Source organism: Rana temporaria, chromosome 2, assembly GCF_905171775.1.
Source record: "Rana temporaria chromosome 2, aRanTem1.1, whole genome shotgun sequence".
NCBI lineage: Eukaryota > Metazoa > Chordata > Amphibia > Anura > Ranidae > Rana > Rana temporaria.
The window spans coordinates 167,244,528-167,271,915 of NC_053490.1; the positions used below are offsets into that span (position 1 = coordinate 167,244,528).

Below are 27,388 nucleotides of genomic sequence, written 5' to 3' on the forward strand. Positions count from 1 at the left end.
GCATGGTGACGGGGGGCGGAGACTCATTCGAATTTGTATGGCGGATGCTCAGTCATTGGACGACGTTGGTATTGTGATAACCCCGCCCCTCAGCCGCCGTGTGATTGGTACATTTCTGCAGGGACTAGCGTTGATTGGTTGTGTGGAGTGATCTCTAGTTACACAGGAAAATTGTGGAAGAAGACGAGCGTGTTTAAGCGGCGGGGCGATAGGCGGGAGGTTCGGGCTGCAGTGTGGAGGCCTGGTGAGCTGTCCGTCTTGTGTCTCCGCACACCGTTAGGATGTGTGTATTGTTTATTATCATTCCTATAGAGAGCTATCTCTTCTCTGTACACCGCTGTCTCCGCTATGGAGTCAGGTATGTCCCTGGCCATGGGCTATCAGGACCCCATGTGTGGAAGGGTAAAGTATATCGAAAGACAAACAGTTTTTTTTGGCTGGAGCCCCTCTCAGGTTTTTTATTGTGTCACCTTGCAGAAATTCCCACTCACTTCCTGTCCTAGAGACACAAAAGAAAGTCAGAGAATATTTCTATAAAGAGAGCTAAATCTCCTACTTAAACTTTTTTTGCAGTTTGCATGCTTCCAGCAGTGATTTCTCCGGCAGGGCGTATAGCTGCGCCGCCGCCGACCTGTCATTGAAATACAGCAGACTAGATGGCTGCTCACAGGTGGAAATGGCTGCAGGATCCATAGACTCTTGCCTCTGGCATTTGCACCAGTGCCGGTGATCTGGCGAGCTGGTTCCGGCTAACGTGAAAGTTCCTGCGCAGGCGCAATCTGATCTGCCAATATGGTTTCCGGCTAACGAGAAAGTTCCTTTAAGGACTGCGCAAACTTGCCGACGGAAATCTCCGAACCTCGGCCGGCATCCAGGGCGACGTGGATTTCGAGGAAAGTGGCCAGTCGGACGGCTCGCTCTGCTCGGCCTCCTGGCTCTTTTTTTAACATCCTCCAATCCACAGGGATGTTAAAGAATGAGCCTGGATGACGGGCGAGGTTCGGAGATTTCCGTCGGGAACTTTGCGCCTGCGCAGTCCTTGAAGGAACTTTCACGTTAGGGGAACCTTAAGGACAAGTCACCGGCTGCTAGTGCGAATGTAGCCTTAAACAAGGCATGGAGGGCGCGATTGGTTGTTGGAAAGAAAAATCGCTTGATTCCCTCATCAAGACAGTCAGTGATGAAGGGGGAATCCGTCCAGCGGAGATAGGGAGCCGTCCCTGCCAGGAGAACACAATGATTACTGCTAGAGGCAATAATCTGCACATAGATGCTTCTTATCTCAGCAGGTCCCTGCTGGACCAGCCCACATTCAAACCATCTATTGCCAGCTCTAGCCTTAGGTGAGTGAGGGTGGGTGGGCAGGCTGCTGTGCTGCGATGTGGCTAAATTCTACCTCCGAAAGAGTGTCACCAGCACACCAAGGATCTCCACAACAGGTCCAAAGCTTTATTCAGCGATCACATTGTCACCAGCACACCAAGGATCTCCACAACAGGTCCAAAGCTTTATTCAGCGATCACATTGTCACCAGCACACCAAGGATCTCCACAACAGGTCCAAAGCTTTATTCAGCGATCACATTGGCACCAGCGCACCAAGGATCTCCACAACAGGTCCAAAGCTTTATTCAGCGATCACATTGTCACCAGCACACCAAGGATCTCCACAACAGGTCCAAAGCTTTATTCAGCGATCACATTGGCACCAGCGCACCAAGGATCTCCACAACAGGTCCAAAGCTTTATTCAGCGATCACATTGTCACCAGCACACCAAGGATCTCCACAACAGGTCCAAAGCTTTATTCAGCGATCACATTGTCACCAGCACACCAAGGATCTCCACAACAGGTCCAAAGCTTTATTCAGCGATCACATTGTCACCAGCACACCAAGGATCTCCACAACAGGTCCAAAGCTTTATTCAGCGATCACATTGGCACCAGCACACCAAGGATCTCCACAACAGGTCCAAAGCTTTATTCAGCGATCACATTGGCACCAGCACACCAAGGATCTCCACAACAGGTCCAAAGCTTTATTCAGCGATCACATTGGCACCAGCACACCAAGGATCTCCACAACAGGTCCAAAGCTTTATTCAGCGATCACATTGGCACCAGCACACCAAGGATCTCCAGAGCGGGTCCAAAGCTTTATTCAGCGATCACATTGGCACCAGCACACCAAGGATCTCCACAACAGGTCCAAAGCTTTATTCAGCGATCACATTGGCACCAGCACACCAAGGATCTCCACAACGGGTCCAAAGCTTTATTCAGCGATCACATTGGCACCAGCACACCAAGGATCTCCACAACAGGTCCAAAGCTTTATTCAGCGATCACATTGGCACCAGCACACCAAGGATCTCCACAACAGGTCCAAAGCTTTATTCAGCGATCACATTGGCACCAGCACACCAAGGATCTCCACAACAGGTCCAAAGCTTTATTCAGCGATCACATTGGCACCAGCACACCAAGGATCTCCAGAGCGGGTCCAAAGCTTTATTCAGCGATCACATTGGCACCAGCACACCAAGGATCTCCACAACAGGTCCAAAGCTTTATTCGACAATCACAGCAGATCGCAACGTTTCTAAACCACGTGTGCTGGGTCCTGCGTAGTGCCGAAACGTTGTAACAATGTGATCGCTGAATAAAGCTTTGGACCCGCTCTGGAGATCCTTGGTGTGCTGGTGACAATGTGATCGCTGAATAAAGCTTTGGACCCGTTCTGGAGATCCTTGGTGTGCTGGTGACATTCTCTTGCTCTGATTTGTCAGGGTTCTAGTTGGTGATCGCATTCAGCACCCACTAATATGCACAGCCATTTCTACAGGAACGTGTGCATTGGGAATGGTGCGTTAAATGCTACCTCTGGACTTGGCAGCACTCTGTGCTATAGCTGCATAAAACCTGAATGATTGGCTACTGTCAGAAACGCCTTCCATGAAAAACAAAGCTGTCTGCATCCACAGTCCTAACCCTTTACGCTACAGCTAAGCCTATTATAAGGTTTATCTGTAGCTACCCCAGGTATCTCCCAAACCTTAACGGTTTAGATGTCCCCTGCATGTGCCGATGTCATCAGCACATGCACACTGGGGAAAACTAAAGCAATGGCACGTATGTGCCATTGCTTCAGTGAGTGCGCCGTTACCTGACGCGTGGGAGTGGCGTCATCACGACTCTGGCCAATCACAGCGCTGGAGCTGCGATACCCAGAAGTAACCCCCCGGGAGACATGTCGCCGACCGGAGGGGGGGGGTACGAGGACCGTTGCAGGGGCTTTGATGTAAGGTAAGTAATTCATAATGAGCTAGTATGCTATGCTGAAACCTCCTGGGATGCCTTAATTCTGTCTCTGTATTCCTGGAGACTTCAGGCTAGGGGGTGACATTCTTTCCTTGGTGAGAAACCTGGAAGTGTGGGGCTGGGACCTGCGGAAAAGGGACCTGTGTTCTACTGATTATTTAAACTAAAATCTGCATTTTTTTTGTTGGTCTTATAGCCTTTTTTTTTTTCTTTATTTGTGCACAGGTATTAGTTGACTCCTTTCTGAAATGGGTGATGTTCATGCTCAGGTAACTCCAGAAACTCCAGGACAGAAAGCAGTTCTTAACCCTTTTGAGAGTCCCAATGATTACTGCAGCTTACATGAGCCATTTGTTTCCAGTCCATCCCTGTTCAAACCTGAGAAGTCTTCAGCTGTAAGTATCTAATATAAAGTTTTTTTTTAGAGTATGTATGTAAATCGTAGTGCGCTTCTGGTTACTATGCAAGAAATGAAATCCTGAAACTGTATCAATATACAATCAAACAGCGAATTGAATAGTCCGTAATGTTCAATATGGAAATAAGGCCATGTGCCTGCCAATATCGATGAAAGCATGAACGGTAGGGGTGCAGTTCCGGTATCGGGCAAGAATATGGCACAGGCTCTGTCAGAGGATGAGTTCCAGCGGATGCAGGTCAGGGTGCAGATATAGGGTGATGTCACTCCTACCAGTTTAGCTGACATAAATTTTGTGCCTGCAGACTGAGGTTGGAGAATGTAAACGGCATCTTCTGTCTGTTATCCCCTTCCTGATTGGCATGGCATACAGTGTCGTGGCATGGTGTACAGAGCCATCGTGCGCCATGCAATGGCACTGTACGGCATGGGATATCAGAAAGGGGATGATAGACAGAAGATGTTTACGTTCTCTAACTTCAGTCTGCAAGCACAAAATGTAAGCTACATGGCTTGGAGTGATATCACCCTATAGCTGCACCCCCCCTGGGGCCCTCGTTGCCTGCATCCGCTGAAGCTCATCCTCTGACTGAGCCAGTGCCATATTCCTGCCTGGCACTGGAACTTCACCCTCGCCACTCTGATCAGTGGTATCCTTGTAGTCCTGGGTCCCCTTGGTGCTCCCCAAGTTTCCTGTTCCTGTGGTTCGGGAGCAGTGCCGTGTCAAGATGACCAAGATTTGCCATAGATGCCAAGCTTAAATGTTACGGCAGCAGTGCCATGTCAAGCTGTACTCGCTTGCGCCGCACTGTGCATGCTGGGAAGCCAGCATACACGGAATCCAGGAATAAGGACACTACAGATTCAGATAGCTGTGCTGTGCAGAAACTTCACAAAACAAGAAAACTGCTGCACAACTAGAAAACTGGGCATGGTTTACAGCATACATTTGTGTTACATTTCACGTGGTATGAATATTCTAGGAGTTTTTTTATCTTGAGTCATATTTTGGCCAGAACACTGCTTTTAGAACCACTGTAAGTAGTATTCTACCAAGCAAACTTTTTATTTAATTTTTTTTCACTCCAGACTCCTCATCAGTTTAAATGGTCAATTGATCAGCTTGCTGCAATATATCCTGTTGAGATTGATCCTGAGGATGTACATCGCCAGGCTTTATATTTGAGCCATGCCAAGTAAGTTGTGTCTATAACGACTTCTGTTTCATATAGCGTAATAACCTGGCAGCTGTACAATACCTGTCGCCGAGAATGTGTTTCCAACACGACGGCATCGCGCTGATTCTCGGCGACATTGTTTTGTCGACATCTCGCACTCGCTGGAACAGAAAAAGCACATTCCAGCAAGCGTGTCATAGAAGCGACGGGGATCTGACTTGGATTCCCGCCAATTCTAGCCGCGACGTTTGGTATTAATCATGAGGGGGGCACTCTACGCCAAATTTTAAATAAAAAACCGGCATGGGTTCCCCCCCCAGGGGCATACCAGGCCCTTAGGTCTGGAATGGATTTTAAGAAGAGCCCCCCCTACGCCGAAAAAAAACGATGTAGGGGTCCCCCCACAATCCATACCAGACCTGTATCCAAGCATGCCGCCCGGCGTAATGAAGTCTATCTTTAGGAGCATGTTGCATATGCCACCTGTGTTTAGGTTGGAGCATGTAACCTGCTCCCACTGCTGCAGCTGCTCCTCACTGCCCTCTCTCCCTGTTTAATATAAGGCTTCCATTGTATGCAGTATCGTATGTGGCCAGAGGTGGGGTGGCGCCAGAGAGACTCTGAGACTGTTTGGAGCCGCTCGGAAACATGAGGGAATGGATAGTTTCCGAATCCAAACGACTCTTGAGTGTCACCGGTGCTCGCCCCCCACCTCTGGCCAAATGTGGTACTGCACACTGCAGAGGCTTGAATCCTGCTCATTTTGCGAGACAATACTCGCAAATTGAGTCAGGATTTTTTTTTAAATAGCTTGTATTGCATTACTCGCAGTCCGAGGTATTGCTGTATTTTAAAATGCATTCAGGGAGGTACAATGTATGGAGTTATCAGTGTGGACCACCATGATGTTGGACAAAACAAATCTTTATGCAACCTCTACATCTGCTCAAATGAGCGTTGCCATGCTGGCGCTAAATTTTGCTTGTTGGTATCTGACAAATTTTAGCAAAATAAACTGCACTCTGTACATATAGTAGGGACCGTTGCTAAAAAAAAAAGTGTGAGTTGTGTGTACCCCACACACAACTCACTTTTTTTTTTTGGTGGTGGTGTTTGTTTTTTTTGTTTTTTTCCCCAATACAAAATAAATTGGATTTTAACCTAAATTGCATTAATTTTTGTTCTGCTCCAATGTCTTTTGATGGTTTCAGTGTTTTAGGATTTAGTTAATAGAAGTAACAATCAGGCCACTGAGGGCAAAACATTTTCGCAAGGCTTCCCACATAAGCCTTTTCAGTCCTCCTTGCTTTTGAATTGATCCCTACAGTTGTATACAAATATTGTGACGTTGTCTCATTTGTAGTAGTAGTATTATTAGTATTTATTATTATTATTATTATTATTTATTATTTAGGATGGATAAGGAAGTAGAGGACAGAAGACAAAGGGCTATTGAAGAGGTAACCACTGCTGGCACAGATGTGGTGCTACTGTCTTGTATAAATGTTTTATTTTATAAACACAACTGTCATGTTACTTATTTTTTTCTAATAAAAATATCTTGTATGTGAGCCACTGTCAGACTTAAAGGGGTTGTAAAGGAATTAGGACTTAGTGCAGTCCTCCTTCACTTACCTCATCCTTCGATTTTGCTTTTAAATGTCCTTATTTCTTCTGAGAAATCCTCACTTCCTGTTCTTCTGTCTGTAACTCCACACTGTAATGCGAGGCTTTCTTTCTGGTGTGGAGACAGCCTCTTGAGGGGGGGAGGGGCGAGCAGGCAAGTTGGGACACTCTCTACTTTGCAGATAGAGAAAGGAGCTGTGTGTCAGTGGGGGTCCTGACTCTCCTGCTCGCCCCCCTCAAGAGGCTTTCTCCACACCAGGGAGAAAGCCCCTACTACTGTGTGTAGTTACAGACCAGAGAACAGAAAGTGAGGATTTCTCAGAAGAAATAAGGACATTTAAAAGCAAAATGGAAGGATGAGGTAAGTGAAGGAGGACTGCACTAAGGTAAAGGAAGCTATTTAGGGGAAAAGCAGGGCTGTCCCTGGAGCCTGCGGCCGCCCACTCAGCCTCTTCAAAGACTAGAGGTCAGCTAACTGGTAAAGAATGAAGTAAGGGGGGGGGGGTGGAGGAGACCCTATCTCCTGATTTCGGCATAGGTGTCACTGCTGCGGGACACCACAAAGTCGGAGAGACAGTGAGTAACCCTACCTGTGATTATAATACAACAAGAAAGATGGCTAGAGAGAGTGATAGGGAAAAAAATAAAAATTAGGATATAGAGCTAAAAGGGAAAGAAAGGAGAACAAAGAGAAAAAGTTGTACATCCTTAATACCATATGAGTGGAAGGCCCCATACACACGAGAGAATTTATCCGCGGATACGGTCCAGCGGACCATTTCCACGGATAAATCCTCTCAAAGATTTCCGCAGATTTCGATGCGATGGAGTGTACACACCATCGCATTGAAATCCGCGCGGAAATCCTCTGGCGATGACGTGGCGACGGGCGCGACGCTGTCATATAAGGAATTCCACGCATGCGTCAAATCATTACGACGCGTGCGGGGAATCCCTTTGGACGAATGGATCCGGTAAGTCTGTACAGACGAGCGGATCCATCCGTTGGAATGGATTCCAGCAGATGGATAGCAAATATCCGATCTGCTGGAATCCATCCCAGAGGAGATTTCTCCGCGGAAACAGATCCGCTGGCGTGTACACACCATAGGATCTATCCGCAGAAACCCATTTGCTGGGATTTATCTGCGGATGGATTCTATCGTGTGTACGGGGCCGAAGGGACTCAGGGAGCGCTAAATGTCCATGGGTTAGGGGCACAAATTACTTGTTTTGCCTTGGGTGCCGACAACCCACGCTACAAAATAGTTTTACTGTTGGGGGTCCCCACAACTTGGGAAATTTTATCAAGGGGTCACGGCACTAGAGGGTTGAGAACCACTGCCCTAGAGAATAAAATGGCGGTCATTGCAATACTTTTTGTCACACTGTATTTGCGCAGCGTTCTTACAAGCGCACTTTTTTTTAATTTAAAAATAAGACAACAGTAAAGTTAGCCCTATTTTTTTTTTTTTTATATTGTGAAAGATAATGTTACGCCAAGTAAAATGATACCCAACATGTCACACTTAAATTGCGCCCGCTCATGGAATGGCGTTAAACTTTTACCCTTAAAAATCTCCATAGGCGACGTTTAAAAAGAACATTTCACCCAGGCAGAAGATAAAAAAAATCTACAAACATAGCAACAAGTGATGAAAGAGATGATCATTTTTTCCTATTGGCTAAAATAAACGACGTTCAAAAACGTCAGACAACGCTGTATGCAAACGCGCGACACAACGCCGGAAAAAACGACTAAAAACGCTATGCTCCCGCACCCTCCGCCTAAGGGGCGGAGGGTGCGGGAGGGGGGCCCCTCTCCTGCCGCCGATAACGGTGATATTGCGGCGAATACCGTTTATAGTTTAAAGGACCGGCGCCTGGAGAGATGGATATCTCGGTTGTGGCAGCAGCTTTTATAATACTCATTTTCTTTAAACTTTTTAAAATGAAAGCTAAAACCTAACTGGTGAAGCTGAAGATATAATCTGGAGAAGTTGTGTATTAATAACCCCCCCACCGTTGCTTTCTGGGACTTGTGTGTTCAGAAAGCACAGCGCGACCCACGCATGTGCAGTAGGAAACTGGCAGTGAAACCTGAAGGCTTCACTGCCAGTTTCCCTTACTTGCATTGCCGGTGCCTGCACCTGAAGCCAATGAATGAATCGGTGTGGGAAGCCGACATCGCGGGATCCCTGGACAGGCAAGTTTTCTTATGTTAAAGCGGAGTTCCACCCGAAAATATATAATTTTTTTTATAAGCCAGCAGCTGGTGACTTTTAATAAATGGATACTTGCCTGTCCAGAGAGGCCGAGCAATGGCTCATCTTTAGGCTGCCCCCGCCGCCATCCTCTGTGAGGGAATCGGGAAGTAAAGTGTTACGGCTTCACTGCCCGGTTCCCTACTGCGCATGCGCAAGCTCACAGGTCCCCGTTGTCGCCTGGGACCAGTGTGTTCCTGAGAAGATGCGAAGGGGCGTGACTCCCGCTGCAGTCTATTCCCAGAAGTGGGTGCAAATACCTGTATTGTACAGGTATCTGCACACCCCCTAAAAGGTGCCAAATGTGACACCGTAGGGGGGGGGGTTCCGAAAAGCGGAGGTTCACTCCGTTTTAAGTTGATGGCTGCAGTATTTGAGACCCATCAACTCCCCCCCGACTGGTCCTCTTGCTGATCATGGATCTGCCTTTACGCATTGTGAACAATAGTGTTTGGCATAGCTTGAGAATTTGGGATGTCTTTACTTTTCATATATCGTTTTACTGCAACGTTAATATTTTAATATGCAACGTTAAATAAAATGTATTTGCTTTTAACATTTCTATTGTAGTTTTTTACAAAAAGAATAATTGTTCCTTCACCTTGGACCCAACATGATGGGAAACAAGCTGCTCAGTTTCACTCAACAAAATGTAGGTCTTCCTGTTTTTAACAATTTCATATGTTTTGAGCAGCTTGCAAAATTGATGTTGAGTATGACTGTTAATAAAAATTGCACCTTAGAGGTGCTTTTTATTTTTTTATATAATTTTTTATTTTTTTTTGAAAGGATAGCTATTGAGCTTTATACAAGGGGATAGTTGTGAGTTGGGTTTACTTTCAACTCGAATTGGTTACCCTCAGTGTTCGCTTTGGGTACTGAATCCTGTGTTTGGACATTTACCTTGGCATGTGGTAATCGGCTGCAGTCCATTCCTATGATACACAGACCCTGGTTGGGTTATGCCCATTTTGACGGGCCTGGACGGAACAAATAGGGTAGACAAGCCAGGCTTTTTCTGTACTCAATCATACCAGGTCCGGTTGTGTGTGTGGGGTGTGTGTGTTTTTTATTTATTTATATATATTTTTATATATATATATATATATATATATATATATATATATATATATATATATATATATATATATATATATATATATATATATATATATATATATATATATATATATATATATATATATATATTTTTGTATTAAAAAAAATATATAAATCCTACAAGCATCCATATTTTCACAAGCTGCAGGACTGTGATCCTTTTATTGTTTGTTTTTTCAAAACCGTATTTCCTGAGAGGCCGTTAGTAACTCATGCTGATAACCGTGTTATCTGCAAAGTGCTACTGCTGTCAAATATGTCTGTTTGGTTCCATTGACCCTTATTTGTTCCTGTGTACCTGTTACTGCTGTTTTGTTGGTTGCCCGCTCCTTGATTTTGTTTGCTTGGGAATGTCCCATGGTCTAAGAATCAATGTCCTGTACTATTGAGATAATCTAGAATTTACACGCAAGTCAAAATTCCCATCTTGGAGTATAATACAGGACTGGTCTCCTTTCCTCTGATTTCCTTGCCAACAAACTGGAACCTCATGGAGTGAACAGGGTTATACACACACACACACACACACACACACACACACACACACACACACACACTTTCAGTATGCAATCTTCTGAAGGTGGCAGCATATATAAACCCATGGTCTAAAAATCTATTCCTGTGTCCTATACTGTACTCCAAGATATGTAGTTTATGGTTAAAATTCCTATCTTCCTAGCATTTCTGCTTTCCTGGCATTAATTTTTTATTTTTTTTGCTTGCATAGTTATAGTTCTGAACATACAGACACTTCTTCTTAATACAATTATTACTATGCAGACACCATAACTGTTTTTGCATGGTTTCAGAAATTGCCTTTCTTTACAAGGTTAAAAGTTCTGTCATGTGACCGTGTTCAGAATGATGATGCAGGCTGTGCTTATGCAGGGGGCATGTTCAAGAGGCAGACTAAGATTGGGAGGGAGGCATGGGGGCCGAACAAACAACCCAATAAAGGCATGCTGTGTGTCTGCACAGTGTTGTGCCTATGAATGGCAGATCAACCATGCACTTCAGATGCTCAAGTGATAGAAACAATGATTTTTAGATATTTAGAGGAAGCCTTGCATTTTCCTCAATGAAGGCAAAGCATTCTCTGAATTGGGTGGAGATTATGTCACCACACCACTTTGTCTACCTTTTTGTCCAATCGGAGATCACTTTGTATTCCATTGAGCACATCACCTGGAAGATCGTGGCTACTACAGTGACTTACAGCTTTTGCAGAGGGTGTTAAAGTATGGCATATGGCCCCACTGTAAGCATGCAAAATATATTATCCTGGGAGTTCTGCTTTAGTATGCCTCATGACATATTGAGTTCTTTTTGAACTATCTTTTAATGCATTTTGTATTTTCTCCACTTTTTTAGGTGTTGATCTGAACTACGAATCGCCTCTTAGGAGAGCACAAACTGTGACCACTGGAAAAAATACAGGTAACTGACAGATAATTGGCCATGACAAACTGTTTTTTTTTTGGTTGTTTCAAAGCCTTAGATTGCTTTTATCTATGTAGAAGTTTTTTGTGGAAGGAGGGGTAAACTTGACTCTCCCCTCTGACTACGGCCTCCGTGCACCCGTCTGCTGGGACACTGTCCAAGGGTGCATCCACCAGAGGGGAGAAGTCTAGTGGAAGATGTATGTTCTTTGAGTCCTGCTGTTATCTTCCCAGTGTGCCCGTGTGGGAACAGCAGGGCCTCTCAGGACCTCAAATGTGGCGTTTTGCGTTTGTTCTTTCCCTAAGGGGTAACTTGCTGGGCCCGGCTGCAACACTGTTTGGCATTGGGGAAGGGGAGCTGTGACATTAATGTGGGGCTTTTATTGAACTTGGGGCTGTGTGGCCTTTTTGGCCTTCATATTCCTGCATTTTCTTCCTGGGGTTAAAGAGGAAACCAATCAATTTTTCACACACTTTACTTATTCCGTTTGGGCCAAGTTTGCCCAACTAAACTATGTGCCTCCAGTAACCTGTGAGGCCGCTGGATGCGCAGTATAAATCATATGTAGCTGAGGCTACATGCAGCATACTGCACTGTTTTCTGGGTTCAAGCCGAGACCTTCCTGTCTCAGACTCCTAGATCAGATAGACTGTTGTGTTCTGGGTATATTTTTGCTGGTTTCTGATAAGATTTTCTTGATGTTCGTGCACAAGTTGTGCCCCTTTATTTATGATCATGCTGTCTTAATACTGCTTTGCTACAAAACCAAAGAATTTTGGTAGTGGGAGAGGTTATCATGGGCTGGCCTACAGTGTGGTTGTGTTGTTGTGTGTTTTTTTTTTTTTTTTTTTTTTTTTTGTCCTTTTTTTAATTTGGTTATTTTATTTTTCCCCCCTCTTCAGTTGCTTGTCAGACACAGCTGTCATTACCTGTTGACTTCAATCTGGAGCGAGTACTAGGTGAGTACCGAAATTTGTGTTTTTTTGTTTTTTTATTCTCTCCAAGGTCAAATTATTGCTCTGCACCCAGGACTCCATTAGGTTTTCCTTTTTAGGCTTAAGCTACATTTACGCCAGCAATTGGGGACAGTGCAAAGTGTAGCGACAGCAATCTTCTGATTCCTGCTGTGGCTGTTGGTGGCCGCTGGCCATGTTCATGTAGGACAGGTCGCTGGCAGCTGCAGCTATTTGCAGCTCTATGCACAGCCAGCGCTTACCTGTGGTGACCACTGCTGGACGCACACCACCAGGGATTGCTGCAGGTATTCGTTGGCAATGCAGAAAGCTGCAAATGGCTGCTCCCGCCAGCAATTTCTTATGTTGACTGGGTCTGGTGGCTGCACCGAGCCGCACTAGAAATCATAAAATCCCTGCTGCTACAATTTGCACCAGCCCTGGACATGTCCGTTTTATACCCGCCTGCATCCGATCCAGTCTGCTAAAAACAGACGGATGAGGATTCAATTCCCCATCCATCTAGCAGATCGGATTGTATGGCATCAGATGGAAATGGACAGGCGGTCTGTTTCCATTGACTGCCCCATGTAGAACAGCGGGCTGTTTCTGCTCTGCATCAGCGGAGAGGACATGGACCTGTCATCTGCGCCTTCTCAGCGGGGATCTGCAAACTGATCCCCCCCCCCCCCCCCCCCTCGCTGAGCAGGCAGATGTGCTTGACAGTCCTCTCCATGTGAAAGGGGTCTTGCCAGGAGCGGCCGGTTCATCTAGGGGCGCCACTCCCCCTGCAGGGTGCCGGACTCGATTGTTTGTAGGGGGGGGGGGGGGGGGTTCCAAGCCACATGATTAGATTCTGAGGCTTTAATTGGCTTGACATTATCAGAGGTCTAAACAGAATTTTTTTTATTTATTTTTTTTTTTTTTTTCTGTCATTTTCTCTGCAGCACATTACTTTAATCAAGAAGGAATCTTTACAGAGATTCCTCGCTCATTCATCAACTGACAGTCTGAGCCATATTAACATTCGCGGTTTGCTATGATCAGCTCTCGGTGAACATTTAGGAGTGATCATAGTGATCACTGCCTGCGGGGGTCAAAGGGGTGGTAAACACATGTTTACCAAGTCCAAACTTCACCCGCACCGCTCCTCAAGGAATCTCTAATGGAGGCCTGAAAAGCAGTGCAAACTGATCAGAGGTTCTATTAATTTTAATGGTAATATGTACACTTATTTTTTTTTCATAATAAAACATTTTTTTGCCCACCCCCCTTCAAAGGTGTGTACTTTAAAGCAGAAGAGCATCCCGATCAATCTCAGGAAAGCTTAAGCAACTCTTCACTTCGAAGAAAGCTGTTTTTGGATGGACAAGTCAGTGGATCAGAATGTTCTTCACCCTCCTCTCCGCCACCAGGCACATATGATGCTCCTCCAGCCGCTCTGGGAGTTCTCTGCTCAATAGATCTGTCTCCTGTCCGATGCAGAAGCCCTATGCAAACTCCCAATTCGGTAATTCTCTGCTCACATCATTTCTGCATTAATTCCAACAAAAATATTCCTAAAAGATTGTGTAGTTATTTTATTATAATCTTGTCTTGTGTAAAAGCCCCGAGTTTGCTGCTGAGTGCTACTATCTTGGATGTGATGTAAGAAGACTACAGTCATTGTATGTTGAAATTAGTGGAGGACCTTGGCCAGCATAGGGACTAATTAGACACTCCTAGAAGAGAATTGCGAGGGGGGGAGGGTTTGTGCTAGTTAGTTTGTGCTAACGGGCTAGTCAAATTTTCTTGTATGTTCATATTTCGAGTGAGTAAAAAGAAAAAAAAAAAAGATTTAATAGAAACCGGCCAAGATTTAAAACCTATGGCTGGCTTTAGACTCTAAGAAGGAGGTGCAACACTTTGGGGGTTATTTACGAAAGGCAAATCCACTTTGCACTTAGAAGTGCAGTCGCTGTAGATCTGAGGGGAAGCTCTGCTGATTTTATCATCCAATCATGTGCAAGCTAAAATGCTTTTTTTTTTTTTTTGCTAAGTATTTCTATTTTTTTAATTCCATCATCAAGTGCATGTTTTTTAAAGACATACAGGGGGTTATTTACTAAAGGCAAATCCACTTTGTACTGAAAGTGCACTTGAAAGTGCAGTCGCTGTAGATCCAAGGGGGACATGCAAAGAAAATTAAACGTCATTTTAGCTTGCACATGATTGGATGATAAAATCAGCAGAGCTTCCCCTCATTTCACATCTACCCCTCATATTTACAGCGACTGCACTACAAAGTGCACTTGTAGTGCAAAGTGGGTTTTCCCTTTGTAAATAACCCCCTTTGAGTCATTCAGGGCTTTTGTGCTTTGCAGTCAGTCGTGTGTGTGTGTGTGTGTGTGTGTGTGTGTGTGTGTGTGTGTGTGTGTGTGTGTGTGTGTGTGTGTGTGTTTATAAATATATAAAAAAAAAAGAGAGCAAAGGGATGGCCTGAATGAAAATAAAAAAACATGTTGGCAAACTGGTTCAATTGTATGTTATTGCATAATTTTTTTGCTGGGTTTTCAGCTTTAGGTTGTACACAACTAATTTTAATGTAACCTTATGTCCAATTTAAAGGGACAGTTTTCTTCAAGTCCAATTCAAGGTGGACGAAGGGCTTACAGTCTTGGGAGTAGTGCAAGCCCCATGTTCTTTGAAAATTCGCCCCCAAGAGGCATGTCACCAGCATTCTCCCCAATATCAAGAGATGTGGGAAAGACGCCAATGGCCGGTAAGTATGTGAAAGTGTTGAAGTTGTAAATACTGCTTAATGGAGTCCACTCAAAACTGATAACTGAGTTTGGGAAGGCATCAGTGTAATGATTTTCCGGCAGGCGTTTATAATTCCTAGGACTCGCCATAGTTTTAATCTTTGCAGCAAGGCCATAACGTAGGTTTATCTATTCTATCTGCCTCTGTTCACATATATATGCAAATTGAATGTGTTTTAAACCGGATTGAATTGGCATGACATGTGGAATAACCTTGATTTCCACTTAAGCCAATTGCATATATGCGGTGCATCTACAGTTCAAATTTAAAGTCCTGTGTGTTTTCTGAGTGCTGCGGTGTGCTTCAGGTTTGAATTCCAGGCTCATTGAGTTCTATGGGAACGCCTCTGAATCGCACATGTGTTTAGTTGTGTTCAAGATTTAGCATGGACTGATGAGACTGCACTTGCATGCAACACTGATGGGTGACACTGACAAATCACTGATGGGCACAGAATGCCATTCTAATGGGCACTGATTGGCACCCCTGGTGGTCTCCAGTGGGCATCCTCGATGGGTCTGCACTGATGATCAATAAGCTGATTATCAGAGCAGATCCCCCACCCCTGTTGTCAAAGCAGCCAATCATCTCTCCTCAACTCGCATCTGTTAGTGAGTGGAGGAAAAGCCTATAAATGGCTCTTCTGTTTACACTGATCAGCTGTGATTGGACACCGCTGCTTACGTGGCAAAGAGCCTCAACGTCATAGGCTCTTTACCTAGATTTGAGATGCGGAGTGTCAGACTGACACCACACCACCGATCGGTGCGTGCTAGCGGCTTTTCCTGCTGGACATCGTATGACGTCCAGTCAGGATAATACAACCACTTTCCGCCATCATTTTTGCTATATGGTGGGCGGAAAGCGGTTAAACATGTGTCTGCTTTTGTGCCTTGTGTAATTGGAGGGAAATACTATTATTATTTTTTTTATTACAGAAAAGAAGAAATTATCATTCCTTTCCCCAGACACCCTTTCTTCTTCAAATTCGATGGTCAATTCATGTTCCAGAAGCCCTTTAATTGAAGGATGTTCTCCAATCAAGAGTGTGTTTGCCAGGACTTCCCATGTTTGCAGGGACAGTGCACAGTTTCGGATCGCTGTACCATTCTCAATTGAACATCTGGAGGAGGAGAAAGAAAATTCCCCTCCTGCACATGGCTCATCACCTGATGGCAGTATTGTTATACAGTTACATAACCTGGATACATCCTTTCCTGAGGCACATGCCATGGACCCACTGACCACTGTACAATCAAGAGTATTTAAAGAACCTGAAAATGACTTCAAAGAAAATGATACGGTAGAAATGGTGGATCCTGTGGAACTTGAAGATGATCAAATTTGGGTTAAAGCTGCTATAGTGACAGACAACACTCCAGTGACTAGTTTTATGACTGGGAATATTTTTAGTGTTGAGACTTCTCACATGTGCATGTCGCCTTTAGCAGAGAGCAGTGTCATTCCTTGTGACAGCAGCAGCAGCATTCAGGTAAGAATCCTTCTCCTATGAGGAATCGGAGGAAATAAAACTACCTGCTTTTTAATCCTGATAATTTTGCTTGCAGATCTATGAAGACATGAGCGAGAACTTCTGTACAGTCTTGATCAACATTCATGCTTGCATGTTTACAGGGGAAATTCTCATTTAAAGCCCACCTGCAGTAGTTACACACTCATCCACAGGGAGTTGAAAAGACTGTGGGATTGATTTACTAATTCTGGAGAGTGCAAAATCCTGGTGCAGCTGGGCATAGTAGCCAATCGGCTTCTAACTTCAGCTTGTTAAAGTGGTTGTAACCCTAAAAAAAAGGGGGGGTGGGAGCCTGTTTAAGGCATGTTCTGTAGCACAGTGCTTGTGCTGTGTAATAATACTGTGGTCAGTTTACATGCCTCTGTCATCCCGCTCTCTGCTGTGAGCCCTCTTACCCGCTATACAGCAAAAATACTTGTATCCCCTCTGGATTACGCAGCACTCTCCTATATATATATATATATATATATATATTGTGCGTTCATATGAGTCCCTGCCCTCAGGAAGCTTACAATTTAAAGTCCCTAACTCGCATGCATACATAAACATACTAGGGCCAAATTAGACGGGAGCCAATTAACCTTCCAACATGTCTGGAGTGTAAGAGGAAACCGGAGAACCCGGAGGAAACCCACTCCGGCACAAGAGAACATGCAAACTCCAGGCAGGTAGTGCCGTGGTTGGGGATCAAACTGATGACCCTAGGGCTGCTAGGCAGAAGTGCAAACCAGTACTTGCCTGTTGTGAAGCTGGTTTGGTCAGATGGCGGGCTTCAGTGTAGAGGGACAGCTGACAACCTATGCCCCATAGTAAGCCTAGGCTCTGCAGCTATTGTCGCTACTTCTCCTTTGCGCTGAAGCTGTGACCAGACTGGAAAAGCTTCAGAATCGACAACTATTGACACCTTTTACAAGGTAGATGGAATAGATGTTTTAGAATGGGGGTGGGAGTAGATTAAGCCTTAGTTAGCATTTGGCTGGAATTAATTTTTGATGTCCAGCAAAAGTGGCAGTTACACAGTTTGGACAAACATTGTCTGACAGTGGTGCTTGCAATGATATTCATTGCTGGAGTGTGGCTTTCATTTGTTCGGTGCATCTAATGGCCCGCACACACAATCCAAATATCGTACGACCGATCGTACGACTTTTTTCGTTTAATAGTCGCAAGTGGAAATTGAATAGGTTGCTAAAGTCACAAATTCTCGTACGAAAGAAAAAAATCGGAAGCGATGTCATGTGTTGTAATGTATTTGTATTTTTGGACGACGACTATACTGACTAAACAAAAATAGTATGAGGAAAAATTTCATGCTTATTCGATTGAATAAAATTTGAACTGTTGTGATCGGCTCTCGAAAGTAGTGTACACACGATCCGAAAATCGTACGATTCTTCCTCGGACGAAAATTTTTGTCCGATTTACGGATTGGATTGTGTGTACGGGCTCTAAACGCTGGTCTCTCCCTAAACTGACAATTCTACAGTCCAAAGGTGTCTCTGTTGCCACTCCATCCAGAGTGAAGGCACCCTAAGTCCTCTTTTATATGGGATCCACCAGGCATGATCCAAATGATAGGTCTGTGCCTCCTATGCAGAACGGAAATGATTAAATGTTTGTTTTCATCCAAATCGGCGGATAAATGGCAAATGTATCACCATCAATCTGTATTTAGCAGGCCGGATAGGATGCCAGCGGACACATTGCTGACATCCGCTGCTTCATAGAGGGCTATGGGTGGTCTGATCAGGTCTGCATAAAAATAAATAAAAAAAACAGGCAAACCTGTACGATCCGCTGGTGTGGAGGGGGGCCTAAGAAGGAAAGTGTTACTGGCCAGATCACCAGGTGACAAAGAAAAGGCCTGAAAGAGGGGGGGGGGGAACCACCACTGCATTATAAAGATTGGCAAGCTGCAATTTGTTTTATTTTTGGGGCTTAATACTGCTTATGGCTGGTAAGGGGGCTTACAGGCTGGGTCACTGGATAACAATTAGGGACAAAAAGCCTAAAATGGTGGGGGGATGGGACTTATTGCAGCCAGTACATTCAGAGATTTATTTTTGGTTTAGTTGCCCTTTTCGAGGACTGATGTCCTGCTTACAATATATGCCTAGAGATCTTGGTATTGACCTTAGAGTTGCCACTGTGACACATTACTTTCACATTACTAGGCCGCTTGTAAACTGCCTGGACTTCAAATTATTAAAACGAGCATGTCCCTTTAAGCGGTGAGCTTGGTACAGTTGTTGTTTCAGACTCCTCCTGCCATTTCAGTAAACATGATCTGGCTGGCTTTGGATCTGACCGATCACTTTTATTGTACTGTGATGGACTAATGATACACTCAATGAGCGTGTGCAATTTTAATGCTTGATATGTTTGGTTTCTATTTGTGACACAACCTGATCTTTTATACGTCCCCAAAAAATAAGGTAGTATTTGTGCTCTAAAAAATAATTTAATATATTTCTTGGCCTGAAAATATACATTTTTATTAAACATTTGCTCAAATATTATAGTGTACATATGCCATTGGCACCCACTGCTGTCAATCAAATTCTTTGAAGACGGTTGGGGCCCCGGGTCAATAGACAGACAGGGTGGCTCGGAAGCGAGCTTGCATGAGTGCCCCCATAGAAAGCAGATTTCTTTGGAGGGCACTTGCCGAAGTGGCAGAGCCTGGAGCGCCTGTGGGGGACCCCAGAAGAGGAGGTTCGAGGTTGCACTGTGCAAAACCATTGCACAGAGCAGGTAAATATGATTTTTTTATAAAAAACTAAAATTATCACTTTAAAGTGGATGTAAATCTTCCACATATACCCACTGAAGTGAATAGCCTCAGATTATACACAGATGAAACGAATCTCCCTACATGGGTTTTACATACATATTTGCTGTCTTTCCCTTTCTATATTCTTTAGAATTTTTACATCGTGTTAGAATTTTCACTTCCTCATTCAGCTGTAGGAGTGTATTCTTAGCTTACACTGGGAGACAGCTGATTGGAGGATGGGCAGCCCCCCCCCCCCCCCTTCACATTGACAGAAGGAAGAAACTTTAAGAGCTGTGATGTGACGAGACAAGCTCTCTGCCAATCTATTTATAGCGACCTCCCTCCCACACAAATTTTTAACTGCTTTTATCTCCCATCTTGGAGAACTTGTCAGAAGTTATCATGCTGATGATAGAGGATTGAAGCAGCAGAAACGCACAGGACTCTCAGGTCTTTGGCGAGAGATAAGAAAATACTCCAGGTATATGTGCTTAGGTCAAATTTCATAAATCAGGTTTACATCCACGTTAAGATCTTTTGTAGAGCATTTCCAAACAGGACCTGAAAGGGGCTTCATAGACTTGGAGAAGGCTGCCCCATGTTTGCTAAAGCTTGCTGAATGTTGCAGAAAAGCCTGTTATTCACTAGAATGGCACGATTAATTGTTTAAGAAATGGCAATCATTCAGCATTTCCATGATTCGTGTAATAAGTACAGAGCCATTCCCTGCTTACAGCTGTCAAACAATGTCGGCTGCTTTTTTTTTTTTTTATATAAACCACTTAAGCCCCGGACCATTTTGTAGCTAAAGGACCAGGCCCCTTTTTGCGATTCGGCACTGCACGCTTTAACTGACAATTGCGCGGTCCCTTTTTATATATATATATATATATATATATATATATATATATATATATATATATATATATATATATATATATATATATATATATATATATATATAATCACATCTCACAAATGGAGCTTTCTTCTGGTGGTATTTGATCACCTGCGTTTTTTTAACCACTTAAAGCACAGTTCCACCCATATAAAAGTCAACAGCTACAAAAAGTGTAGCTGACGATTTTTTAATAATTGGACATTCGCATGTCCTGTGATGCGAACGAAGACCCGCGCCGGCATTCTGACTGTGGGCACCCAGCTGTGGTTTCACAGCCAGGCACACACTGCGAGCCACGCTGTGATTGAGCAGGCAATCTTCTGGGACCTGTGACATGTCCCAGACGATGGGAGGGGGGACAGGTGAACTTCCTTCCGGAGCCCTGGGAGGAAGTTGCAGCTGGATATCCACTCCCCCCTCCAAAAAAATGACATGTGGCATGTCTGGGGGGGGGGGGGGGGGGGGGGTTTGGTCACCTTCACTTAAAGCGGAAGCTTCATTTTTGGGTGGAACTCCGCTTTTAAAGACTAAGCCTTTTTCTGACACTTGTTGTTTACAAGTTACAATTGGTATTTTATTTTTTGCTCGAAAATTACTTGGAACCCCCCCCCCCCAAATTATTTATATTTCTTTAGCAGAGACCTTGGATAATAAAATGGTGGCCTTTGCAATATTTTATGTCGCACTGTATTTGCGCAGCTATCTTTCAAACACAGTTTTTTTTGAGGGGGGGGGGGGAATACACTTCAGTGAATAATAAAAAAAAAAGAAAAAAAATAACCTGAAAAGTTTTATTTTGTTTGTTATGCTGAATATCGTGTGGATGTGTGTTTTTTTTTTTTTTTTTTTTTTTTCCCCCACACTGCTTTATACAAGCTGAAGTCCATGAGAAACAGGACTAATGCCGCATACAGACGGTCGTTTTTTGTGATGAAAAAAAATGACGTTTTTGAAAACGTCATTTAAAATGATAGTGTGTGGGGAAAATGTCGTTTTATGTCTTCAGAAAAACGACCAAAAAAAAATTCGAACATGCTCGAATTTTTTGTGTCGTTTTTCAAAATGTCATTTTTTGTGTCAATGAAAATAGTGTGTGGGCAAAACGACGTTTTTAAACCCACACATGCCCAGAAGCAAGTTTTGAGACGGGAGGTAAAACTACCATTCATAATGGAGTAAGCACATTCATCACGCTGTAACAGACAAAAAAGCACGAATCATCTTTTGCTAACAAGTAACCAGCTAAAAGCAGCCTCAAGGCGAATAGAACTTCCCCTTTAGAGTGCCGTCACTTTGTTCATTATTTTTCAAAATGATGGTGTGTATGCTACATCGTTTTTGAAAATGAAGTTTCAAAAATTTCGTTTTTTTTTCATCACTTCAAACGTCATTTTTTTTTTTTTCATCACAAAAAACGATCGTCTGTATGCGGCATTAGGCCTAGTATAAAAAAATGGAAAATTTAGGGATCCACATGCCAGTACTGGACTGTTTGTTTTTATCACTGGATCCAACACAGAACAGAAAATCAGATTTTGCCAGACATGCATGGTCCGTCTCACTGTAGGATGAACAAGGAGGAGCATTACATTTTATGTGTTCTTTGCAGGATTTTTAGGTGAAAATAAAGGTGTGTGTGTGTGTGTGTGTGTTAGTTAAGGAGTTTAATTATTATTAAAAATATAATATTATATATATATATATATATATATATATATATATATATATATATATATATATATATATATATATATATATATATATATATATATATATATATATATATATATATATATATAATTTGTTGTACTTTTGCCTGCTCTGTGCAGTGGTTTTGCACAGAGCAGCCCGATCCTCCGTTTCTCCTGGCACCTCCCTCCTGAGAAAATGGCCAGAGACACAGTACAACTCTGCCCCGCCACCCGTTCCCTCCTCACTGGCTGTGATTGACAGCTTCCACTACTATATCTGGGCCTATAAGCGAGCTGCACTCAGAGTTGTGGTAGTTTTATTTATTTATTTTCCCCAGCACAATGCATTAAAGGAGTTGTAAAGGCATCAAGATAAAAAAAACCTGTATAGCAGGACACCCCTAATTACCTGCCTGAGCTTTCCCTCCAGCAAAGTCCACAAACCCCTCAGCCATCCAGGACACTCCTGATTGGCTGAGACAGAGCAGTGGTGCCATTGGCTGTCAGTCAGCCAATCATGGAAGATGGGGTGGGGCCAGGTCGGGGCTCCATGTCTGAATGGATACACGGAGGTCTGACTCGGCTTGGGTGCCCCCGTAGCAACCTGCTGGCTGAGGGGCACTCAAAGGAGGGAGGGAAGAGGAGGATCCAGGCTGCTCTGTGCAAAACCAACTGCACAGAGTAGGCAAGTATGTTATGTTTTAAAAAAAAAAAAAGCACACACCACAAGACTTTACAATGGTTTAAAATCTGGCTAGACAAAACAATTATGTTGGATGTGATGGTACAAAAAACGAAGCTGCACAATGTTCTTGGTCATTTTATATTTCTCTTGTATTGAACAGAGCGCGTTTGTGTGATTTATACATATGATTGATTTTTAATTTTTTTTTCTCTTTTGTGTGTTTTACAAAGGTGGACAGTGGTTATACTACACAAACATGTGGATCCAGTTTAATGGATGGAATTGGTGGAGAAGGAGCATACAAAGAGAGCGATGTACAGTTTTCGGAAATTCAAAATGCATCTGAACATGCCAAAGTTAAGGTATGTATAAGTGCCAAGCTCTTCGTCCTCCCTTGTAGGGACACCATGTCTATGAATGAAGCAGCTGGGTGAAAACGGTGGGCATAGTTGGGCTATTTCGATGAACGCCCGTGACAGCCTTTTTAGTATGAACTCCAACTGCACCAGAAGATTACAGCAGAACTCTTGTGGAAAATCTCGCAGACGGGTGTCTTTGCTCTCTCAGAACTCATGCTTGGGTCTTGAAATCAGTTTGTTCTCTGTAAAAAAAAAAAAAAAACGCCTGATTGCACTGTGTTCTGAGAAGGACTAGAAGAGGTGCAAGCACTTTTGTGGATGATAGGCCAAAGGGCAATGAAACACTTGTCTCCTACTTCAAAGCGTAGAAGATTAGCCTATGTCCTGCGCTGTTTAAATATAATATATTTGTATATAAACCTAATAAAAGCATTCCCCTACCCCAAGGTGTTTTTACTGCACCACAACAGCAATGGGCACCATGGTGCCTACTTCATGGTCTTGAAATCTTCACCACAGACCATGCCTGCAGACCATTCCTCATAGATTTCAATGGGGCCTTACTTCTACACTAGAAGTACAGCCCTAGCACTATACTTACCTGAGCCCTATCTTGATCAAAAGGGTGGAGGAGCCAGTAGTGCCAGCGGGGGACCCCAGAAAAAGAAGATTGGGGATGCTGTGCGCAAAACTATTTCACAGTGTAGCCAAGTTTGTGTGTGTGTTTTTTTTTTTTTTTTTAATTCCTTTCTAATCACTCTAATCTATCCTGTAGTCATTTTTGTAATCAAACATGACCAGTATTTATAACTTGCATGCATAATGGAAATTGAATATGGTGGCCTCTGTAAAATATAATGCAACTTTTTTTTTTGTTCTAACCAAGGATTTTTCAGCTTTGGAAGTTCGAGGGCATAAGCTGTTAGAAGTTGAGTCTCCAGAATTGGAGTATCCCCCTCCTAAAACAAGTAATAAATTACATCGGACTCTTAACTCTGGAACATGGAAACTTAGCAGATTTACTAAAAATGGTATGTGCGACATCCAGTATGTTTTTATATAAACTAGAAAGTTTAAGGGTTTCCAGGATAATGCCATATTCTATCACTGCATTTCCTTTTAACTTCACATTTGCAGATTTCATCTCTGCCCCAGCTTTTAACTTCTCACAGCACTACCGAGATGATATGTAGAGTTTTGCAATATGAATAAATTTAAGTTTACCAATAGGCGTCCGTGCTATAGCCGAATGACTGCTACAGCGCGGACCTGAATTACCGGGAGGCCGTCAATAGACTTCCTCCCCTTTGCACGCTCCCCATGCACCCCCTGCAGGGCGTGCGAGGAATGCGCTGTGATTACCGAGTTACTGAGACCCGGCCCCTTGCCACATGATCGGCTGTCAGCCAATGACAGCTGAATACGTGATGTAAACAAAGCTCGGTAATCTTTTTGTTTTTCCCTTCCTCGCGTGGACAGTGTGAGGAGAAAAAAAGCTGAGCATCGGCTTTTGTGTAAGGGACTTCGGTCCCCAGTGGAGGAGGCTCATCAGTGGCCACCAGTGCTGATCAGTGCCCATCACTGCAACCTATCGATGCCCTTCAGTGGTGCCCACCAGTGTCGTCTCATCAGCGTACAAATTACACATTTGCAAAATCTTCTAACAACATATAAAACGGGGAGATAGAGATATATATCTATTTATTATTTTAACAAAAAATAAAACCTGCAGAGATGATCAAATGCCACCAAAAGACGGCTCCATTTGTGAGTAAAAATTATAACAATTTAATTTGGGTACAGTGTTGTATGACCGCACAATTGTCATTCAAAGAGTGAGAGTGCTGAAAATTGGTCTGGGGGGGGGGGGTTTAAGTGCCCAGTAAGCAAGTGGTTAAAGAGGAGGTAAACCCTGATGGGTTTTACCTCCTCTTTATTTCCCTGCAAAGTTAAAGCATAATGGGGGGGAAACTATGCATCGCATAGTAGCCCATTATGTGTCACTTGCCTGAAAACGAAGCCTGTGATGACTGGAAGCGTCCATCTTCAGCCCTCTTCTTTCCGGGGCCGCAGACTCCTGCTCTGTGATTGTCCGGAATCGCGTGACGGCATGCGTGCGGGAGCCGCCAGTCACGGCACGTTCCCTTTAGAAAGGGATCATGCCGTGCCCTTTCTAAAGTCTGCCGATGACGTCGGTGCAAACGTATTTTGCAAATGTAGCGCTCACCCCCGAAGGAGCCGCTGGATAGTTTGGGATTGGCGTATTAAGTTACCAAGTTCTCTTGTCTAGGGGTATAATTTTGTGAGTGTGGATAAGGAGCAATGTCCAGACAACAGCGTGGATTTTCCAATGCTTTATTTCAAGGCTAACATAGCCAACATCAACATAGCACATGATAGAGAAAGGGTTGATGAGCAAGAGGAAACTGCGGTATCAGGCCTTGGATATCAAAAAGCATGAAGAGCAAGCCTGGTAGTTAACTTTAGCCTGGCAGCCGGTGGGTCACTTGCAAATAGAGTCACTGGGAGGAACCAGGGCCTCTGGACAGGCCTGATAGGTATTTGAAAATGGTTAAAGATTAGGACTGACAAATCCTCCCAGTTGCAATGTACCTGTCGTGTGGCGTGGTGACCGGATCCCCGATGGTACGTCCCAACCTCGCAGACAACCTCTGTGTCTAGGTTCTCCCGAGCAGACTCCCCATCGTACAGCTCCCAGCTTAGGATCTGGAACCCAGCAAGCTGCTGGGGTCCCTCTCGGCATCAAGGTGAAACTCTGCCCGGTGCGCAGCTTCGGTCGGGCCAGCCTCGATGGCGGGGCCCATGGATGCGCGCACCCTGAAGGTGGATGCCGCACCTGGACTCGGGGCCCCGCGTAGCACAACTACTCATGGCGGCAGCCACATGATCCCCCCCCCCCCGCCAGCATGCCCAAAAGAGTGAAAACTCCTCAGATTGGCTGCTGGGGAAAGATAGGTCCGTCAGAACCCCTCTAGCGCCAACTGTCGCCCAGGGGTTATAACACACCCCTGGCACGCAGACTGACCTATTAGGCAGTCCCAAACTGGCAACAGCACAAACTAACAATTTGTGAGTGGGAGCAACTTAAATCTCCCACTCCACTAACTTTAGCGTAACGCCCCACTAACTAGAAAAAAAGGGGGGCGCTACACAAAATATCTCTTAAACCGTGCAGGTTAAGGAGATATATCCAGCACCTACATGTAAGCCTATATTACGGCTTACCTGTAGGTAAAAGTCTCTGTATAGAGTTTACAACCACTTTAAGTCACAGGCAGATAAAAACATATTAGTTTAGGATTTATTCTGTGTGTGTTGTGGTGGTTTTTTTATTTATTTATTTATTTTCGTTCTTGTGCTAACTTTTTTTTTTTTTTTTTCAGCCCGACTCCAGAACTCCCAAAAAAGCATGGATGGAAAGCCTGTGTCAAGTTTTCTACAATGATCTTCCAATAGGGAAGAATAATCGGAGTTCTGTGAATACTGATAAAACTTGATCTTTAACCTATGAATGTGAAATGGTGCTCTGTGCCACTAACCCCAATGTGTATTTATTTCAAACAACGGTTCTAAACCAAAGGCTTTTTTTTTTTTTTCATTAAGTTGGACAATACAAAGTTTCATATGCATTTTGCACAATGCGTAAAAGCTGGCTCCCTGTGTAGATATATTCAGCTGCCATGTATAATTTTCATTTGTACTTTTGATGTATAAATAATGGGCAGATCTGTATAGATCTGATTACCACTCTGTAGTGCTGCTAAGCAGAAGTTATTTTCTTCAATGTTCTAGAGCTCCAAGGACAGCTGATGAGCAATAACCTGTCTACCGGTGCTAAGTAAGCACATCTCTCAATGATTGATGTTTACGGGCTAGTAAAAAGGTGACTGTAAACAATAGAAGTCCATTATTTCTTTTATGTAGTTAATAACACCGCCTTTAGTCACTGCGGTGAAATGCATTTGAAGGTTAAGCATCAACAAAGGCACCATTAATTTATATACATTATGGGATTCTGATGTTGAGAATCTCTAGAAATTAGCCTTAAAAGGGCTCAACTTTCTATAGCCAACAGCATTGTTGGAAATTTATATTATCCCTAATTAGGTTATTGCCAATGTAGAATTTTGTTAAAATTGTTTTGACATTGGTTAGAATTACGACAATAATTTTAATAATATGAAGACTTGCACATTTTCAGCATTCCAGATTACCATTTGTATTGATTTTATACCAATGCCTGTTCAGGAGAAGTGCTCCAGCACCCAGGGGGTACCCGTACTTGGGGGAATGTTGGTTG

The 27,388-nt window shown here is 43.8% G+C and overlaps 1 protein-coding gene across 3 annotated transcripts; it reads left to right on the forward strand.

Moving 5' to 3' along the window:
* Nucleotides 1-16: 16 nt before the first annotated feature.
* Nucleotides 17-26,982, forward strand: BORA (BORA aurora kinase A activator). 3 transcript variants are annotated; one of them, XM_040341364.1, is made up of 13 exons: nucleotides 17-107; nucleotides 3,547-3,716; nucleotides 4,829-4,935; nucleotides 6,332-6,377; nucleotides 9,378-9,459; nucleotides 11,298-11,363; nucleotides 12,269-12,325; nucleotides 13,600-13,829; nucleotides 14,927-15,080; nucleotides 16,060-16,613; nucleotides 22,939-23,070; nucleotides 23,954-24,098; nucleotides 26,472-26,982. In XM_040341364.1, exons 2-13 carry the CDS (start codon nucleotides 3,570-3,572, stop codon nucleotides 26,531-26,533), a joined length of 1,782 nt encoding a protein of 593 aa, XP_040197298.1. In that variant the 5' UTR covers nucleotides 17-107; nucleotides 3,547-3,569; the 3' UTR covers nucleotides 26,534-26,982. The 3 variants fall into 3 exon arrangements, with proteins under 3 accessions (XP_040197298.1, XP_040197296.1, XP_040197297.1); XM_040341362.1 differs by lacking the exon at nucleotides 17-107 and adding an exon at nucleotides 121-244; XM_040341363.1 differs by lacking the exon at nucleotides 17-107 and adding an exon at nucleotides 255-358.
* Nucleotides 26,983-27,388: the final 406 nt, after the last annotated feature.

What these genes read in the sequence shown, in the direction of transcription:
- BORA (XM_040341364.1), top strand. Translation starts at nt 3,570, where the DNA reads ATGGGTGATGTTCATGCTCAGGTAACTCCAGAAACTCCAGGACAGAAA. An exon ending in GACAAAGGGCTATTGAAGAG is followed by an intron (nt 6,378 to 9,377) that starts GTAACCACTGCT and finishes TTTCTATTGTAG; the next exon opens with TTTTTTACAAAAAGAATAAT. An exon ending in ACAGCAGCAGCAGCATTCAG is followed by an intron (nt 16,614 to 22,938) that starts GTAAGAATCCTT and finishes TGTTTTACAAAG; the next exon opens with GTGGACAGTGGTTATACTAC.